Source organism: Salvelinus fontinalis, chromosome 21 (genome assembly GCF_029448725.1).
Source record: "Salvelinus fontinalis isolate EN_2023a chromosome 21, ASM2944872v1, whole genome shotgun sequence".
Lineage (NCBI taxonomy): Eukaryota > Metazoa > Chordata > Actinopteri > Salmoniformes > Salmonidae > Salvelinus > Salvelinus fontinalis.
This window is the reverse complement of record NC_074685.1, coordinates 10,022,646-10,043,521: the sequence shown is the minus strand read 5'-3', so window position 1 is coordinate 10,043,521 and position 20,876 is coordinate 10,022,646. Positions and strand designations below refer to the sequence as shown.

The following is a 20,876-nucleotide window of genomic DNA, read 5'->3' as shown; positions in this document are numbered from 1 at the left end:
CGAAAATCTAAAGTCAAGCCGGAGGAAAGGAGCGGGAAACAAGCGAAAGCACAACTACTGCCATAAAATCAGACAAACATAAAGCCACTTAAAAACAGATAAACAAAACAAATGGTGAACAACAGAGCTATCCAAAAGGAATGCATGATGAACCCACATCACATCCATACCATTCTAACCTGCAGATCAAACAGAGCTGCTGCAGTGATAGGTCAGGGCTGGAATGTACTAGGCTGGGTCAGACCAGGAACCAACCTGGACCAGGCCAACACATCAGAAAACAGAGAAGAGTTCATGACGTAGACCCGATGTGTGCGTTCTGTCCTGGTAGAGATACACTCAAATATATTGGCACCCTTACACGATTCACTATGTCTTTTAAGATAAGTTGACATTTTAAAAACATTTGGTGTACACACATGTATTTGTTTGATTTACAACTGCACAGGACCAATACATTTTTCTTCTTCTAAAATTGAGATTTTTCACTTCAAAAGTAAAAAAAGATTGCCTGAACTAAATTATTAAAAATTAATTTGGTTGGTTGGAAGCAATTGTCTTGTTTCGGTGTCATTTCATTTCTCTCACCCGTGGTAAGTTGCAGGTGCCTTAAGGGTAAGACAGCCATTCAACCAGTTTTGAAAACAGAACATTCTGCGCCATTGTAAAGTGCGAGGGTGCCAATATATTTGACTTAATTTGTAAGTAGGAAGGTAGGGAGCTGGGACTATGTGGAGGGGAGAGAAGAGGGGGGGGGGGGGGGGGGGGAGTTTGGTGTCTTGGACAGGAAAATGAGGAGGGAGGTTGTTCATGTTTAGTGGTGGAAGGAGGGCCCGTTGCTCTGGGTTACGGGGGCAGAGCCAGAGATGTCTAGGAAGACGGAGCGCATGAGGTCGTAGGACTTGTCGGAGAGGTCGGCCACGTCGTCTGACGTCATGCCCTTCGTCTCAATCTTCGGAAGGATCTTCAGTGTGATGGTCCCTTGTTAGAGCATAGCATAGCATAAACACCAATATCATCACAACAACCCTCATCATCGTGTCTGCATGGAAGCAAAGGACAACTTCTTTCGATAAATAATATCATGAACCATTAACGTCAAGAGTAGCTGGATAACCCCTTTTCAATATGAACTACAAACATCTGTACCTGAGTTGAACTGCTTTTCTTTCCGTAGATAGAAGTTACTGTAGGAGGAGAACACGATGGGAATGATAGGAGCCTGGAACAGAGACAGAAGCAAGAAAGAGAGAAAAGCAAGAAATAGAATTACCATGACAGTTCGTTCCACATTCGATTTAAGCCCAGGGTACCAAAATACCATTATTTTTTCCAAGATCACAAACCAACAAGTATAATCTACTTTTTAAGGATGCTTCCCTCCCTCAGGCAAGACAAAGACAAACATGAACACACAGACAAAGACATGCATGGCTGACTGGCCTACACAGACTGTCTGTACACATATCTATGGGCACGCACGCACATGCACCATCTCCTCCAGCCCTACCTAGAGATATCGTTAGCTCTGCATTGGAGCACAAGTCATGTGTTAATGATATGGGAAACACAAATATACACCATTCTGCAGAGATCTACTATACGGATTAGGGTTTTGAGTTGACCCTCAGACATTTCTGTGTTAGTTAATATGGACCAGCAGGTCTTGGTTACTGTGTTCCGTCTGTTTCTCAGATTTATCCACTGATACACATCTACACACAACCTTTGCGCATGCAGGCGCACAAGGTCTACATTGAATACAGGCTACACAGACAAACTGTACAATAAACACACACACACTTCGACACCTCATAACCTGGAGTGAACCTGCGGTGTCGGTCTGGCTCTGTTTCATGTAACGTTGTTCTTTACATTTATGTCACCCGTCTCCCTCCCTCAGTCTTTCATTCTCCCCAACACCCATCCTATATCACCCTCCATCTTTAACCTTAGAAACCCTTTCCATTAGGCTCTCTGGGTCTCTCTCTCCCACTGTATTGCTCCCTCGGGCTTTGCTTCTCTCAGTCTCTCTTACTCTGGCTCTCTTTGTCTTCCATCTATGCCAAAGGTAGTAAAAATGTCCTCTGCAATTCATATGATGTTCAGTCAGTATCCATGCTCGGTTGTTAGGTCCCCCTTGTGAACACTGGAATAGAGGCATGCACGCACACACACGGCCCTGTGGCTCACTTGCGCTTGCACTGCCAGGTGGAAGGCTCCCTTCTTGAAGGGCAGCAGGTCGCCCCTCTGGTTCCGCGTACCCTCCGGGAACACCCACAGACGGATCTACAGGGGGCAAAGGTTAGGGGGCAAAGGTGAGGCCTATGTGGAAGCATGGAAACAGTATTTAAATATCAGTGGTGGAGAAAGGTCTAGACACTAAACCAGAAATAAACATAGAAAAAAAACAAATCAAATCAAGTATTCAAACTTGGGTTAAGTTTCAGGATATACTGGCTTGGGAATGAAATTCATTTGTTGTTCAAAGTCTTATGATCTAACAGTATGTCACTCCCTATCATACATTATTGGGCTTTCAGAATGGAGTTAGTCTTTAGATTGGAAGGCTCCAGAGCACAGCACGGGTTTCCGAATTAATCCGGTCCAATAGGTTTGTCCTGTTGAATTACCTGGTCATCCAGCATGGTCTTGGCAGCATCGGCCATGACACTCTTGGCGTCTCTTGTCTTCTTGCGGTTGATGAAGACGATGCCGCCCAGCCAGCACACGATGCCCACAGTGCCAGCGTACACCAGCTCCTTCTTGGCAACCATGGTGCAGCGATCTGGGAGGACCTCCATTAGACCTGGGGGTTGGAAAGGATCTGTTAGTGGATCTGTTACAGGACCTCCATTAGACCTGAGGGAGAACATGATCTTTGAGAGGATCTGTTAAATGATAGGATCAAGCCTATTAGATCTGTCAGGCATTTACACAGGCAGCCCAATATTTTCTTCACTAATTAGTATTTGGACCACTCAGATCAGCACTGAAAAAGAGCTGATGTGAAAAGATGTGTTTTGATTGATCAAAAGACCAATTAGTGAAAAAATATAAAAATTGGGCTGCCTGTGTAAATGAAGCATTCAAGGATCTTTAAGATCTGATTGCTGGGATATTTCATCTGTATGAAATCTTCATCATGTTTGGTTGAATCTAAAACTTAAGAACCAACCATGCATGTAAATGAATTAACAGTTTTCCACAATGATTTCATTGACACCACTGAATGATTTGGAATGAGACCAATACCCTGACTACACCGCTCACGTCGCTTGTGCGAGCGATGCAAAATACATTTAGAAATCTATGTTATTCAATTATTGCACCCAAACTGATCGCGAGCGTCTGCGTTGCCAAGGGCTAAAATAGAAGTCCTTTCTATTTCTGACGCAGATCGCGCTGCAAGTCCTGCCTCTCCCATCTCCTCATTGGTTTATAGAAGCAGGTACCCACGTGCCATCTCCTCATTGGTTATACCCATGTGGGTGATTGAAAGACAAACTGTGTTGCCGGTCGTCGTGGTAATACTATGAAATTTTAGATGCCAATCACCATATAAGTTCAAAGATGAAAAAGCCTGGAAGGAGCAGAGATGATTAGAAACAATTTGGTTGACCGTTTGTGTGGATTAATTGTCAGAGTAGAGGACCTTGTGCATTTCAGGTAAAATAACAACTTAATGTTTATATCCCAGGACAAATTAGCTAGCAAGTGCAAGCTAACTAGCTAAATTGCCATAAATGTTTAATGCTTTTCGTCCTGTCCCCAAATTAAATGTAATTGGTTCAGAGTTTGTTTTGATATTTTAACCTGCGTGGCCTGATCGCGTTTGGTGTAGAGGGACAAAATAAATGTATGCACGATTGCGCACGCACCCAGCCGGTTTGGGTTCCGTGTTAGGCCTTTAACTTCTTATGGCTGCAAGGGGCAGTATTGAGTAGCCAGTTAAATCGTGCCCATTTCAAAACGGCCTCGTACTCAATTCTTGCTCGTACAATATGCATATTATTATTACTATTGGATAGAAAACACTCTAGTTTCTAAAACCGTTTGAATTATTTCTCTGAGTGAAACAGAACTCATTCTGCAGCACATTTCCTGACCAGGAAGTGGAATGTCAGAAATCGATGCTCTGTTCAACTTCCTGCCTATACATGGGCATGATACGTATTAGTATACGTGCACTTCATACACCTTCCCCTGGTTGTCAAGAGGCGGTGAGAGAAGAAATTTCGTGTTTATCTTGGTCTGAGGTGGAATTAAAGCTCTTTGTATGACATGACCGTCCATTTCCTGTTTCTGGAGCGCGCGAAAGGGGACATGGATTTGCCTTCTGTTTAGCTGTCGTTATGGACGACTAACATCTCCGGTTTAGATTTTATTTGATACATGTGACCATATCATCGTAAAGTATGTTGTTTTTTCAATATAGTTTAATCAGATTATTGAACTTTTTTCGGGAGTTTTGCCATGTTCCGTTCTCTGACTTTGTTGACGTTGGAGAGATCGGTGCCACTTGGCAAGTGCCCATGCTAAATCAAGAGGGAAATTTGCCGTTCCAGATCCAAACAACGACTGTTCTGGACAAAGGACACCTTGTCCAACATTCTGACGGAAGATCACCAAAAGTAAGAAACATTTTATGATGCTATTTCTAATATCTGTCATGCATGTGAACTGGTCGTCGGCGCCCAAGTGTTTCTGGCTATTGTGGCTACGCTAATATAACGCTATATTGTGTTTTCGCTGTAAAACACTTGATAAATCGGAAATATTGTCTGGAATCCCAAGATGCCTGTCTTTCAATTGCTGTACACTATGTATTTTTCAGAAATGTTTTATGATGAGTATTTAGTTATTTGGCGTTGGTGTCTGTAATTTTTCTGTCTGCTTTCGGTGCAATTTCTGACTGTAGCTGCAATGTAAACTATGATTTATACCTGAAATATGCACATTTTTCGAACAAAACATATGCTATACAATAAATATGTTATCAGACTGTCATCTGATGAAGTTGTTTCTTGGTTAGTGGCTATTTATATCTTTATTTGGTCGAATTTGTGATAGCTACTGATGGAGTAAAAAACTGATGGAGTAAGAAAAGTGGTGTCTTTTGCTAACGTGGTTAGCTAATAGATTTACATTGTGTCTTCCGAGTAAAACATTTTAAAAATCGGACATGTTGGCTTGATTCACAAGATGTGTACCTTTCATATGCTGTATTGGACTTGTTAATGTGTGAAAGTTAAATATTTAAAAAATATATATTTTGAATTTCGCGCCCTGCACTTGAGCTGGATGTTGTCATAAGTGTACCGACGTCGGGCTGCAGCCAAAACAGGTTAATGCACAGTGGTCTGATTAGACTTGGGCCTTTAAAACAAATTAATCAAAATGTTATTGGTCGTGTACACATATTATCAAAATGTGCAGCGAAATGCTTATGTGTCTTTCTTCAACAGTGCAGTAACATCTAAGAATACAAACAAATCCCCCAAATAAAAAAGAAATTAAGAAACATCAGAAGGAGCGATGTCAAAGTCTGGAATATGTAAGGGATTATCAACGAGGGGATGTGTGTTTTATGGAAAATAATGAATAACGTAGGTTTGTTCGACAACGCACTATAGGCTACACCAGCGGTGTAAATCAACTATATGTAGGCTACGGCACTTGTCTGATGCTTTAAGTTGGGATGCAAACTGGTGAGGGCCCAAAAAGGTGACACTTTTTTTGCACTGAAACATGCAAACAAATCCCAGGTTTTAACTAATTAAACAAAGAATACGGTGTACATGATCAGTCTGTGTGTAACATAAAAGTGGTTAATGTGAACCTAACTCACAGCTAAAAAAAATTAAGGAAAGCAATCCAATGTCATTTGTTGCCTAGACTTCACTGCAAATGACACAAGTCTTGACAAACAAACACAGTAATATTGCAGTTAGACATGACAGCCTTTAATAGAATGTTTGTGACCACACACACACACACACATCTAAATACTGCACTTGGGGAAAAAACATCTTAAAAGTAGAAATTGAATGAAACAAACAGGTATTCCATTTTTGCTCTATTATAGTGGCCACTATAGACATCGATCAAGTGCACAAGGCTACATGTATGCAAAAATAACATTCACTGACTAAAAAATGTAATAATCCCCCTCAAATCCCAAAGGTGTTACTTTCAAGTTCAAAAAAACAAAAGCAATATCTTTGGGCTACACTGCACGTTATTACATTGTACAACAGATGTCCACAGGTAGAAAGTGTACAATGTGCCAGTAGAGCATGATACCCTTTGTTGGCATAATTGATCTTTCAGGGAGAGAGTACACCGGGCATACCCCTTTTTATCCACTATATTGAAAGAGGGAAAGTGTGTGGTGTTTCTTTCACCTCTATTGGCATCCAGCATAAGCCAGGCCCAGCTCCAGCTACACGTTATCCCTGAATCCACTTGTTTAACAAGCAACGACCTCATTTTCACCTAATGCTCTCATTCTGAAAATTAACCAAATACTGTAGAGGCAAAACATTAGTTCACAGATAGTAGCTAGTTCGTTAACTAGTTAACATTTTACACAGATTGCCAGGGTCCAGGCAGGAAGCAACTAATGCGTTAACTTGAGGAACGGCAAGGAGTTGTATACCAGTTAACGTTAATAGTATAGCAAATTGGTTAGGTTACTAACGTTAGCTCATCTGACGTTGTAACGTTAGCTAGCTAGCTGTCGGACTATATTAGCCAGCTAATTTTCTCTGGCTAGCTAACAGAGAATTTGATCCAGCTACTATAGCAAGATACTTAACAATGCTAACAATATTGTTCCACCACACTTTCTCCATAACCTCAAACTTTCCAAATGCCAGTTGTTTTTCGGTTACAGCTCATGAAGTACTCTTCATCATCTTCTCACCCCCGTCTCCATGGTCAGGCTTCTCACCTACCTCTGTTATCGTTCGGCAAACTGCCTTTACAACCGACTGTTGTCTTTCCAGAGCGCTCGCTGATTCTGTAATTAGCAAATTGTTTGTATCTTCTCTCTTCAGTCGCGTGCTGCATTCTGTTATGTGAAGGATTGGCCGAGCCTTGGATACAGACAGTATCGCTTACATACGCGCATCACTCGTTCGCTTACATACGCGCATCACTCGTTCGCTTACATACGCGCATCACTCGTTCGCTTACATACGCGCATCACTCGTTCGCTTACATACGCGCATCACTCGTTCGCTTACAGCCAGTAGTGATCCAAAGCCCCCCCCCCCCCGAACTTTTCTCATCGGATCTACACGATTCACGTAGGTCACCAAATTTGGATTCAAAATGGCAAATTTCACCGAAAAGATTACTAGTTTGCATCCCTGCTTACCATTTCTATCGATCTGTGTGCCAGTTATGATTTTCATGTGAACATATTCGTGGAACAGTTTAATTTCTTTACATTAAAGTCTTTGTATCTCAAAATCATTGTCATGTGATTAATACAAATTCTATCTAAAAGTAACTTATTGCCTATGAAACTATGAAAGATTGCCTATATAAAGCCAACAAATAAAAACAATGCAGCCTACAGATAGAAAATATCCTGATAAAAATAAATCACCTCATGGCCTGTCTGCAAGGAACAAGAAGCATTGTATTAACTATCAAATTGGTCCAGCCACAAGCTTGCACTAACAAACTTGCAGCATTGTATAGAATATTCTGGAACCTCAGATTTTCCAGTGCCAGTGAGATCCAGACACACAGCTGTAGGCTATTAGTGCAAGGGATAAGAAGAAAACAGGTAGGTCTCATGACTTTCCACCAGATCAGAGCAGGACTTTCTTTTCCCCTTTCACCCTGAGTGGTTATCGAAAGGGAGAGGGCTGGAAAGGTTCAAATAGGCTACATTGAGGAACTATTGTCATTCTCAATGGATGTAAAAACATACTTTGTTTACTTGCCGTTTGATGTGAAGAAGAAATTACTTTGAGTTGAGAAGCGCCACAGCTCATTAGTGTTGGTGAGTCAAGACACTCAGAAATATTATCAGATCCCCAAATGGGCACATCTATAAACATACATTTGCGCGCAGGCTAGGTAGCCTAGGCCTACTTCTGCGCATAATCAGGTGCGCTTCCTTACTCAACATTGAGAGGAGCGCTCCAAAACTAAACAATTCATAAATTGACAACTATTAAATGGAATGAAATAAAACGCGTGTAGCCTAGGTTGTGTAAAACGCGTGTAGCCTAGGTTGTGTAATACGCGTGTAGCCTAGGTTGTGTAAAACGCGTGTAGCCTAGGTTGTGTAAAACGCGTGTAGCCTAGGTTGTGTAAAACGCGTGTAGCCTAGGTTGTGTAAAACGCGTGTAGCCTAGGTTGTGTAAAACGCGTGTAGCCTAGGTTGTGTAAAACGCGTGTAGCCTAGGTTGTGTAAAACGCGTGTAGCCTAGGTTGTGTAAAACGCGTGTAGCCTAGGTTGTGTAAAACGCGTGTAGCCTAGGTTGTGTAAAACGCGTGTAGCCTAGCCTGTCTAGGATCAGCGTGGCGCTAGCGGCAACCAAACAAACATTGTAATTAGAAATGGGAATTAACGGTACCTGTACTACTGGTGAGCCATCCCCGTGGCCTACACAATGGATTAGTCCACAGACAGGTGTCAATCAAAAAATTATAATTTTAACAACTACCCGACTAAAAAAAGTCTGGGCCCAACAGCCTATCCACCAAACAGTCGACTAAATAGGGTGAGCCCTAGAGAGTTGTCTGTAGCCAATGTAATCAGTAGTGTATTGATCATTTGAGCGAGTCTGGTCTGTATCGCTGGCATGTGTCTGGATGGTTGTTTGTTTTGGTGTCCTGTCAACCCAGTTGGCCCAACAAAGTGCTCTTTGAGGCCAGGAGCAGAGAGAAGATAGAGGCAAAAGGCCGGGGTTGTTCATGAGGAGGGAAGCTAGGGACAGAAGGTCAGGGTTGTTCATGAGGAGGGAAGCTAGGGACAGAAGGTCAGGGTTGTTCATGGGGTGCGAAGCTAGGGACAGAAGGTCGGGGTTGTTCATGGGGTGCGAAGCTAGGGACAGAAGGTCGGGGTTGTTCATGGGGTGCGAAGCTAGGGACAGAAGGTCGGGGTTGTTCATGGGGTGCGAAGCTAGGGACAGTAAGCCAGGTTGTTCATGGGGTGCGAAGCTAGGGACAGAAGGTCAGGGTTGTTCATGGGGTGCAAAGCTAGGGACAGTAAGCCAGGTTGTTCATGGGGTGCGAAGCTAGGGACTGAAGGTCGGGGTTGTTCATGGGGTGCGAAGCTAGGGACAAAAGGTCGGGGTTGTTCATGGGGTGCGAAGCTAGGGACAGAAGGTCGGGGTTGTTCATGGGGTGCGAAGCTAGGGACAGTAAGCCGGGGTTGTTCATGGGGTGCGAAGCTAGGGACAGTAAGACAGGTTGTTCATGTGGTGCGAAGATAGGGACAGAAGGTCGGGGTTGTTCATGGGGTGCGAAGCTAGGGACAGTAAGCCGGGGTTGTTCATGGGGTGCGAAGCTAGGGACAGAAGGTCGGGGTTGTTCATGAGGATTGGGATCAGCGGGTGGAGCAGTAGTTCAGTAGATGATCTATTATGGGAGGTTGGTATGGTAACTCCGACCCTAGATCAGCCATCAGCCTCCTGCGGTGTGTTCTCAGTTCTAATGAAGCACCTCTCTCCTTCTCCCTCAATGTCACACTCCTTCTCTCCCTCCAGCTGTCAGACACAATCACCTTCTCTCCCACACGCTCGCTCCCTCCCTCCCTCGCTCGCTCCCCCTCCCTTACATTCCTGCTGTCAGTCTCCTGGCTTGCAGCCAGCTCATATCACTCAGTCACCACCAAGACACATACACACTGACTCCTCCAGCTAGTTGTTAGTTAACCCCCCCCCACACACACACACTTAAATCAATGTGACACACTAAGAACACAACCTAGGCCCTATGAGTATCCAGTAGGAGACATACTAAGAATTCCTATCCTCTGCTCACTGACCAGCATGGTGGGAGAGACTGACTGACCAACTCTCTGAATAGACATTTCATTCAAAGACCTTTACAATGTAAACAAAATCTCCCATGAGGGGATACCAAAGATGATCAATATCGATGTGAAAATGCATAACACATTCTGCATTCAATAACTAAATACAGCCAGTCAGCCTCATGGCACAAATTAAGGCTCGTGCTGCACAATCCTCTGGTGCCAAGCATAATGCAGTTTAGAGAAAGGCATGGATCAATATAATGTCAAACATCTGTAACCACATTATTTGCAAAATACACCATCTTAAAATAGTGCTATTGATTGATTACATGCACCAGTCTAGCCCTAGAGTTAGGATACACAGTCGGTGTTGGGTTTAGACTTAAACAGCCATGTCAGTGATCGGAGCTTGTGTGATGCTATTCCAACTGACAGTTGTCAGTCTTCGCCCACTGAAACCATGCCTATCAATACCCACTATATTCTGAGAGAGGAGGAGAGTGCTCTGACTGGCAGCACTCAAACCATTACTAGAAGATTCCCTTAGGAAGTGAGCTATAGAAGGTAAGGTGGAGTTAGTGAGAAGAGAGAAACCCAGTGTTTGCATTCAATACAAGAGGGAAGAGACTCAGAGGCCAGGGAAACACCTCGATCCTATTCAAAAGTGGTGTGTGTGTGTGTGTGTGTGTGTGTGTGTGTGTATCTGTGAGTGTGTCGGTCCGTTCATCCATCCGTGTGTGTCTCCTACCCAGTACGTCCAGGGAGCTCTGGTGGTTGGAGATGATGACGTAGGGTCCCTCTGTCTGCAGGTGTTCCAAGCCGCTCACGTCAAACCTCAGACCCAGGAAGTACTTCACGTGACGAACCAGAGCGCGGATCACCCTGGGAACCAAGGAAGTAACAACAACAATTAATTCAATCTTTATTTGAAAACCATTTCAGTGTCAAACGGTGTGACTAGAAACAAAACAAAGACATTAAAGGCAGTGTTTCAGAGCATCAGTTCTGCTCAGTCCGTGATCATCAGGTGAGCAGACTGACTACCTCCTAATCACAATGAGTAGGCTAGTTACACTACATATACACATTTTGTGTATGTGAACACCCCTTGAAATTTGTGGATTTGGCTATTTCAGCCCACACCATTGCTGACAGGTGTATAAAATCGAGCACAGCCGAGCAGTCTCCATAGACAAACATTGGCAGTAGAATGGCCCGTTCTGAAGAGTTCAGTGATTTAACGTGGCACCGTCATAGGATGCCATCCTTTCCAACAGTTCGTAAAATGTCTGCATTGCTAGAGCTGCCCTGGTCAACTGTAAGTGGAAACATCTAGGAGCAACAACGGCTCAGCCGCGAAGTGATAGGCCACACAAGTTCACAGAACAGGACCGACGAGTGCACTCACTACAGACTGCCTGCCTCTGAAAGCAACGTCAGCACAAGAATTGTTCGTCGGGAGCTTCATTAATATGCATTCCCATGGCCGAACAGCCGCACACAAGCCTAAGATCACCATGCGCAAAGCGTCAGCTGCAGTGGTGTAAAGCTCGCCACCATTAGACTCTGGAGCAGTGGAAATGCGTTCTCTGGAGTAATGAATCACGCGTCACCATCTGCCAGTCCGATGGACAAATCTGGGTTTGGCGGATGATAGGAGAACGCCATCTGCCTAAATGCCAACTGTAGTTTGGGGAGGAGGAATAATGGTCTGGGGCTGTTTTTCATGGTTCGTGCCCCTTAGTTCTAGTGAAGGGAAATCTTAACACAACACCATACAATGGCATTCTAGCTGATTCTGTGGTTCCAACTTTGTGGCAACAGTTTGGGGAAGGCCCTTTCCTGTTTCAGCATGGCAATGTCACCGTGCACAAAGCGAGGTCATTACAGAAACGGTTTGTTGAGATCGGTGTGGAAGAACTTGACTGGCCTGCACAGAGCCTTGACTTTAACCCCATCGGAAACCTTTGGCATGAAGTGGAACGCCGACTGCGAGCCAGGTCTAATCTCCCAGCATCAGTGCCCGACCTCACTAACTCTTGTGGCTGAATGGAAGCAAGTCCCTGCAGCAATGTTCCATCTAGTGGAAAGCATTCCCAGAAGAGTAGAGACTTATAGCAGCAAGGGGGGGACCAACTCCATATTAATGCCAATGATTTCAGAATGAGATGTTCGACGAGTAAGTGTCCACATACTTTTGCCATGTAGTGTATATTAAAAGTGTAGTTCCTCACATTATGCTATTTGAAAAAAACTTTCCAACAATCTCCCCATCGATAATCGCCAATCCTCAGTGTGAAAAAGCAGTGGAAGTTATAGGTCTACTGCTGCATTGACCTATGGACAATGAGTTCCATGCGCTCATTTCTTTAGCCGCCAATGGATCACGGTGTATCAGTGTCCATATGGCAGAAGCTGGTGATCAAACATTAGTTGACTTATGTGGTTAATCATAAAAGTCTGAATTAAATTGATGAAAATGATTTTGAGAACGTTATTATTGAAATGAAACTTTTCGAAGTAAATGCACATATGAAAATCATAACTGGCACACAGAACGGTAGAAAATGGTAGGATAAATTGTAAGCTTCCCCAAACTTGAAACTCACTCACTGCCTATGAGGTCTTTATGAAATCATTGCCTCCATGGTCAGATTCTGCCTATAGGCTACTTTGAAGCAAGGCAAGCCTCATAATATAAAATAAAACATTCAGGTTTCAAACAATTAAGTATGTTTTCAAAAAGCATACTTCCGCCAGCTCACATTGTAAAGTGGTTTGTGACGTGCTGATAAGCACATTTTACTTCAGTAGCACCCAGCTGAGAAGTTGCAGGAGAAATCTCCCTCAAAATAGGCTCTGATTTGTATGCTGTGCGCATGTTATAGTTGAGATGGAGAAATAAGATACATGATGAGTAACAAATACACACAGGCCAATTTAATTCCACTAAATGAACCTTTAGACCAATAAGCATGACGATCAAATGTATTTATATTGACTGGTATTTCCATCAATTAATAAAAAGCCTTAATTTGCAACAGGATTTTGGCCAGCAACAGTTTTATTTCAAATCGACTTCTCATTTTATTAAAATTTTCAGCCAAAAGCCGGCGATTGTCAGCTAATGGAAACCCTGATCATCACATACAATAGCATGGTTAGACTCCCCATCACATACAATAGCATGGTTAGACTCCCCATCACATACAATAGCATGGTTAGACTCCCCATCACATACAATAACATGGTTAAACTCCCCATCACATACAATAGCATGGTTAAACTTCCCATCACATACAATAACATGGTTAGACTCCCCATCACATACAATAACATGGTTAGACTCCCCATCACATACAATAGCATGGTTAGACTCCCCATCACATACAATAGCATGGTTAGACTCCCCATCACATACAATAGCATGGTTAGACTCCCCATCACATACAATAGCATGGTTAGACTCCCCATCACATACAATAGCATGGTTAGACTCCCCATCACATACAATAGCATGGTTAGACTCCCCATCACATACAATAGCATGGTTAGACTCCCCATCACATACAATAGCATGGTTAGACTCCCCATCACATACAATAACATGGTTAGACTCCCCATCACATACAATAGCATGGTTAAACTCCCCATCACATACAATAACATGGTTAGACTCCCCATCACATACAATAGCATGGTTAGACTCCCCATCACATACAATAACATGGTTAGACTCCCCATCACATACAATAACATGGTTAGACTCCCCGTCACATACAATAGCATGGTTAAACTCCCCGTCACATACAATAGCATGGTTAGACTGTTCTTGTTCTTACAACCATAAGTGGAAAGAAATCGTTCTCTTAGAGTTTGGGTCAGTTATAAAATAGCCTATCCTACGTAACATATGAATAATGATAGCCTGTACTACACCATAGGCAATGGTATTTAATCATAAACACAATGTTATGTCTACTTGTACCCTAATACTATTTAGTTCTACACAAAGTAGACCGGCCTGAGATGTCAGTAATGAGAAAAACAGACTATGTATCTTAGTTTAAGGTAGGCTGAGGCTCTCTATCAGGAAAGCAATAACAATCATGCTGAAGAGAGGAGGGCAAGGCAGCCATAGCATAAACGCCCAGATCTGTCCGGGACACAAAGCTAGCAGCGCATGCTCTCTAACAGATGGCCTTCATTACTGGAAGACTAGAGCCTCTGTCCCTAAACGATGAAGAAGTGTGTGGTTCTGTTTACTCCAGTCTAGTGTTCAGCATACTGTCCACTTTATTCTCCACTGGCCCCTCCCTGTGTGGGTTTAGAATACGACAAACACCACTCAAGTCACAAGAATGAGTGTAGAGTGCAATGAGTGCATACTAGAGACTGGATCTGCATGTCAAAATATGATCTTTAAACCCGAATAAAAACACTATCTCCTCACTATCACAACGATAAAACCGTCCAATCTTGTACAAAAGCATGCGTGATTGTGCAAGGCCTCTATCGACAGGCAAGCTGCTATTCTTATTAGACTACATACAGCACAGTCGTAAAGAGGAAGAAAATTGCCTTAAATTCAGTTGCAATCGCAATGTCAACAACTGACATATCACAAAGGTTATCCTCTAATGATCGCGTTTAGGTTGTCAGTTTCCTCCTGAATGTCATTGCATGACTGCTCTCTAAAAGACACATTTTAACCCTTGTTTTGAACAATTTCAAAACGAGCAAAGCCAACATTATCTTCGACAAAAGTCTTTACTGTTTAAGTGTTTCACAAAGCGTTTTAAATATTAATTGAGCAAGGTCAGGGTGACCTCAAATCTATCCCAAAGTATTGTTCCAGTTTCAAAAGAAAAACGTGCAAAGTTCCAGTCTAAGCAGTCCGAGAGACAGTTGACATAACCCAGAGAAAAGAGTTGACAGCACACTGCAATACACTACATAGCACATCATGGTTCACTAGCACTGACAGGTCTGTAGTACCATTGACATCTATAAGACATTCCCCTTGAGCAGTGTCTAAATCTCATTTGTTTCCATCCCAAAACTCTGTGACGATTCAGGTTGGAATCTTGCAGCAACATTCCTACAGGGATGTAGACAGTGCCATCGCTGTCCTGGCTGAGAATAAAATGACTACAAAAACAGTCTCATTCTAGAATAATTGCTAGAAATGCCTTTTGCCATGTGATAATGCTCAACACACCGGCACTAGTTTGTCAGGAAAACATGGCCAACCTATAGGCTTTCAAAGACAATAAGCATTGAGTGGGTGTTTGACCTGGGGCTGTAAACCAGGGTCATTCACACAGAGTGGTTTTGGAAGAGTCCCAGTTCTCACTAGCAATTTGAGGGTAGATGACCGTGACAAGCTGTGCTATCCTTCCGTGTTGAATCAGTCAACTCTTTCTAATATGGCCTGCCCCCTCTCAGTCTGTGTCACTGTGTGTCTGGATCTCCATCTTACACTTCTTCCCACACGCTCCCTCACACACTCAATCTCTCTGTCTCTCACACACATGCAAACACACACACACACTTGTTGGCGACTGTGAAAAGGGGCCAGCTGCAGAAAACCTTTGGGTTAAGAGAGAATACTGCCAGGTGCAACATGACACCACAGCCAATACTTCTGGTCTGAACACATGGCTGTGAAACAGTTGTTATTCCAAAAGCACTGAACCTGAGCCAAGTCAGTCTGCCAGTTGTGTTATCACTAACATAAAGGACAACAGGCAGCACAAGGCTGGAGAAGACGTACATTGATTTCTAGGGGACCTTTCGGAAGAGATAAGTTACAACCAGTCGGTAACACGACTCTGAAAGCGAGGGACAATCTGACCCCCACTCCTCTCTTATTGTGTCCAACCGGCCATGTCTCACTAGCCACAGTAAAATATGTCCCAATCCCCCTGGCCTGCAGACCAGTTGACTGACAGTTCCTATGCCCAAGAATGCAAAGGTAACCTGTCTAAATGGCTATGGACCCTTAACACTCACATCTGTAGCCATGAAATGTTTTGAAAGGCTGCTCATGGCTCACATCAACAGCATCATTCGAGACCCACTCCAATTCACATACTGCCCCAACGGATCCACAGATGACGCAATCAATATTGCACGCCACACTGCCCTTTCCAACTTTGATAAAAATAACACCTACGTGAGATTGCTGTTCATTGACTATGGCTCAGCGTTCAACACCATAGTGCCCTCTAAGCTCATCACTAAGCTAAGGACCCTGGGACTAAACACCTCCCTCTACAACTGGATCCTGGTCTTCCTGACAGGACACCCCCAGGTGGTAAGGGTAGGCAACAACACATCCGCCATGCTGACCCTCAACACGGGGGCCCCTCAGGGGTGCGTGCTTAATCCCCTTTTGTACTCCATGTTCACCCACGACAGTGGTAGGCCTGATCACTGACGACGATGAGAGTCTATAGGGAGAAGGTCAGAGACCTGGCAGTTGTCCTGGCACCACAACCTCTCCCTCAACGTCAGCAAGACAAAGGAGCCGATCGTGGACTACAGGAAATGGAGGGGCCGAGTACGCCCTCATTCACGTCAACAGGGCTGTAGTGGAGCGGTTCGAAAGCTTCAAGTTCCTCGTTGTCCACATCAATAAGGATCTATCATGGTCCAAACACACTAACACATTCATGAAGAGGGCATGACAACGCCTCTTCACCCTTAGGAGGCTGAAAAGATTGTGCATGGTCCCTCAGATCGTCAGAAAGTTCTACAGCTGCTTCAATGACAGCATGATGACTGGCTGCATCTCCGCTTGGTATCACAACTGCATGGCATCCGACCGCAAGGCTCTACAGAGGGTAGTGCGGACGAGCCAGTACATCCCTGGGCCAAGCTCCCTGCCATCCTGGACCTCTATACCAGGCAGTGTCAGAGAAAGGCCCTAAAAATAAGAGACAACAGTGTATGACTAGGGTGAGACTAAGACTCCAGCCACCCTAGTCATACACTGTTGTCTCTGCTACTGCACGGCAAGCGGTACCGATGCTCCAAGTCTGGAACCAACAGGATCCTAAACAGCTTCTACCTCCAAGCTATTAGACTGCTAAATAGTTAGTTAAGTAGTTAACCAAAATAGCTACCCGGACTATCTGCATAGACCCTTGTTCCACTTACACTGCTACTACTGGTTAATGTCACTATTCCTAGTCATATGTATATACAGTATCTACCTCAAATACCTCGTACCCCTGCACATCGATATAATACCTGGTACCCCTTGTATATAGCCAAGTTAACGTTACTCATTAAGTACTTTTACATGCACAGTAACAATTCGATATTAATAACCCCCTGGAGTATACGTGCGCGCTACGCGAAAATCTAATCTGCATAATAATAATAAAAATCCATCAGTTTAAGATAGGGCTGGACGATATGGCCAAAATATATCACTGTATTAAAAAAAATGGCAGTAAGGCAGTGTTTAACTGTATTTTAAGTTTTAGAATATAAATTATCTTTAGGAGTAGTGCGTGACCCTTTGGTGGCAACACATACATTCTAAGTGATTTCAATGGGCATTTCTCCATTCTGATTGCTATTCAATTCAACTTCATACATTGTAATTTGCATTTCCACAATGCCATGTAGGGCTGGATGATATTGAACCAAATGTTGCAATTGCGATTTTAATTGCGATTTACACCTTACAAATATGTAAAACTCAACCATTTAAAAGATTTTACTGAGTTATTTCATATAAGGATATAAGTCAATTGAAGACATTTGAGGAACTGATTTGACGAACTGAATAAAATGTGTACAACTGTCTAAATGTCTGTTTTTGCTATGTCATTATGGGGTATTGTTTGTAGATTGATGAGGGGGGGGGGGGAAACTATTTAATCTATTTTTGAATAAGGCTGTAAGCAACAACATTTTGAAAAATGTCAAAGGGTCTGAATACATTCCTGAATGTACCGTGTCCAATGACATTAAACCAACTGATAAAATAAAACAATCTTGTCTTGGTCCTGTTTAGACTTGAGACACAAAATCGATGACAACAATGCATGGATTAAAGTGGCATTTTTTGCAGTTGTTGGTTTACATCTGTGCAAAGAAAAAAAACACGCCTGTTGGATCTATGTTTCGACCTGGTATCCAGCCACGAAAATGTCGGGCCCTGAGGCCATGTCTGAATGCCATATGTAACGACAACGTTAGCAAGCTACCTAGCATTAGCCGCATGATAAGTACAGAAAGTCCCAAACATCTGGCAATGCATTGAAGCTAGCCTTCTTACCAACCGCTGGATAGCCATCTCGCAGTCCGTTACAAAATACAACAACGAATAGGTGAAAATATCTGCAAATAGCTTTTCTGAACGTAGAAACAAATGGTGATGTTATGGTTGCATTATTTCAGTGTTTGGCAAGCTATCTAGCTACTGTAGCCATCTTCCATTCCCATGAGCAAACGTTAGCTAGCAATGCACGGCTCGCGTTGTTGTACAACCTGAAACTTACCTCATGTTTTCGATGTCCCTGCCGCCGCTTTTCAGAATACTAAGCGGAATCGCAATCGCAGCCAAAATCATCATATAGGCCACGTAGAAACACTTTTTAAAATAAAAAACAAAAGTGCTGCTGGTCCATAGCAGGAGTGGTACCAGCAGCAGTAGGAACACCAAGAGCGCATCCATACTGATTCCTCCACTGATACTGCCAGCAAAAGTCTCTGATGGTGCTAGCTAATGTTGTGCAAGCATTAGCAGCACTGTGTGGCACCGACTGACATTACAACTGCCAAGAGGCAACACACAACTTGTGCAACTTCGGTGGTGCACGACTCGTTCTCTAGATGAATATAACTCGTGGACAACACTGTTCAGTCAAAAATGGTGAAAGGCAGCCTCATGTAGAGGTTCCGAAGGTAAATTGACATGGAATTCGATGTTTTTTTCTGTTTCCGGTTGCACCTTATATGGTTCCTCGGTCACCGCTCTCAGATCACATTCAGTGATGACAGCCCAGCCCAAAGCAAATACTGTAGTAACGGTTTCCAGAAGTAGGGAATGTAGAAGAGCAAGCTTTGTACTCTGACTAATCTTTTCTGGTAAATAAGTTGTAAAATATATTTTTTAAATAACATTACGGTTTCAACAGAGGTAGCCTGCAGGCTGCAGTTATATATCCAGCTAATGACTACGGCTGCTGATCTAATTGAAAAAAAGCATTATGTTGCTGTTGATGCCTGGGGCCAAACTCAGATCAAAACTCATGTTATTTGTCGTCTCTCTCTCTCTCTCTCTCTCTCTCTCTCTCTCTCTCTCTCTCTCTCTCTCTCTCTCTCTCCATCGCTCCACAAACGCCGCGGCCCTTGCAGAGCAAGGGGAACCACTACTTCAAGGTCTCAAAGCGAGTGACGTCACCGTTTGAAAGGCTATTAGCGCGCACCACCGCTAATTAGCTAGCCATTTCACATCGGTTACATTCACCCCCCTTTCGACCTCCTCCTTTTCCGCAGCAACAGCATCAATGTAACAGTTTAACTTTACAGCCGTCCCCTCACCCCGACCCGGGCGCGAACCAGGGACCCTCTGCACACATCAACAACAGTCACCCACGAAGCATTGTTACCCATCGCTCCACAAAAGCTGCGGCCCTTGCAGAGCAAAGGGAACCACTACTTCATGGGCTCAAAGCGAGTGACGTCACCGTTTGAAAGGCTATTAGCACGCACCACCGCTAACTAGCTAGCCATTTCACATCGGTTACATAAGCAAAGAGAAACGACAGTCCATAATATCTTTAAGACATGAAGGTCAGTCAATCTGGAAAGTTTCAAGAACTTTGAAAGTTTCTTCAAGTGCAGTCGCAAAAAATATCAAGTGCTATGATGAAACTGGCTCTCATGAGGACCGCCACATGAAAGGAAGACCCAGAGTTGCCTCTGCTGCAGAGGATAAGATCATTAGAGTTATCAGCCTCAGAAAATGCAGCCCAAATAAATGCTTCACAGAGTTCAAGTAACAGACACATCTCAACATCAAATGTTCAAAGGAGACTGTGTGAATCAGGCCTTCATGGTCAAATTGCTGCAAAGAATACACTATTATAGGACACCAATAAGAAGAATGAACTGGCCTCCACAATCACCAGACCTAAACCCAATTGAGATGGTTTGGGATGAGTTGGACCGCAGAGTGAAAGAAAAAAAGTAGCCAACAAGTGCTCACCATATGTGGAAACGCCTTCAAGACTGATGGAAAAGCATTCCAGTTGAAGCTGGTTGAGAGAATGTCAAGATTGTGCAAAGCTGTCATCAAGGCAAAGGGTAGCTACTTTGAAAATCTCAATATAAAATATATTTTGATTTGTCTAGCACTTTTTTGGTTATTACATGATTCCATATGTGTTACTTCATAGCATTGATGTCTTCACTATTATTCTACATTGTAGAAAATAGTAAAAAATTAAGAAAAACCCTTGAATGAGTAGGTGTTTCCAAACTTTTGACTGGTACTGTATATACAATATCTTTTTTGTTCTGTCCTTTTAGACATGTCTGAAGTAGGATAAATAATGTATTAAACATATGACACAGACTTTGATTGGCATCTGAACCAGGATGACTCATGTTTGACTCACACACACCGTGGGACTGAGGACGCTCTGAAATACATGTTGGTGGACTCCCTGCCAGGAGTACTCAATACACTCAACGAGATGGATCTGATGGTTTGAGGTCTTCAAAAGAAAAAGCAGGAAGATGAACGGAATAGCCAAACATGTGTGTATGCAACAAAACCCTTTTCAGCTATGGTCCAAGCGTAACCAGATTTAAGCATTTCTGACAGTGAAGAGACATTTACACG

General features: G+C 43.3%; 1 protein-coding gene across 1 annotated transcript; it reads right to left on the bottom strand.

The window, feature by feature from the left end:
- Positions 1-754: 754 nt before the first annotated feature.
- On the bottom strand, positions 755-19,014 carry LOC129818138 (1-acyl-sn-glycerol-3-phosphate acyltransferase alpha-like). Its single transcript, XM_055873767.1, has 6 exons — positions 18,526-19,014; positions 10,755-10,888; positions 2,634-2,809; positions 2,194-2,289; positions 1,150-1,222; positions 755-981 (listed from the first exon to the last, which is right to left on the bottom strand). The coding sequence occupies exons 1-6, from the start codon at positions 18,699-18,701 to the stop codon at positions 815-817; spliced, it is 822 nt and encodes a 273-aa protein (XP_055729742.1). The 5' UTR covers positions 18,702-19,014; the 3' UTR covers positions 755-814.
- Between the last annotated feature and the right edge of the window lie 1,862 nt (positions 19,015-20,876).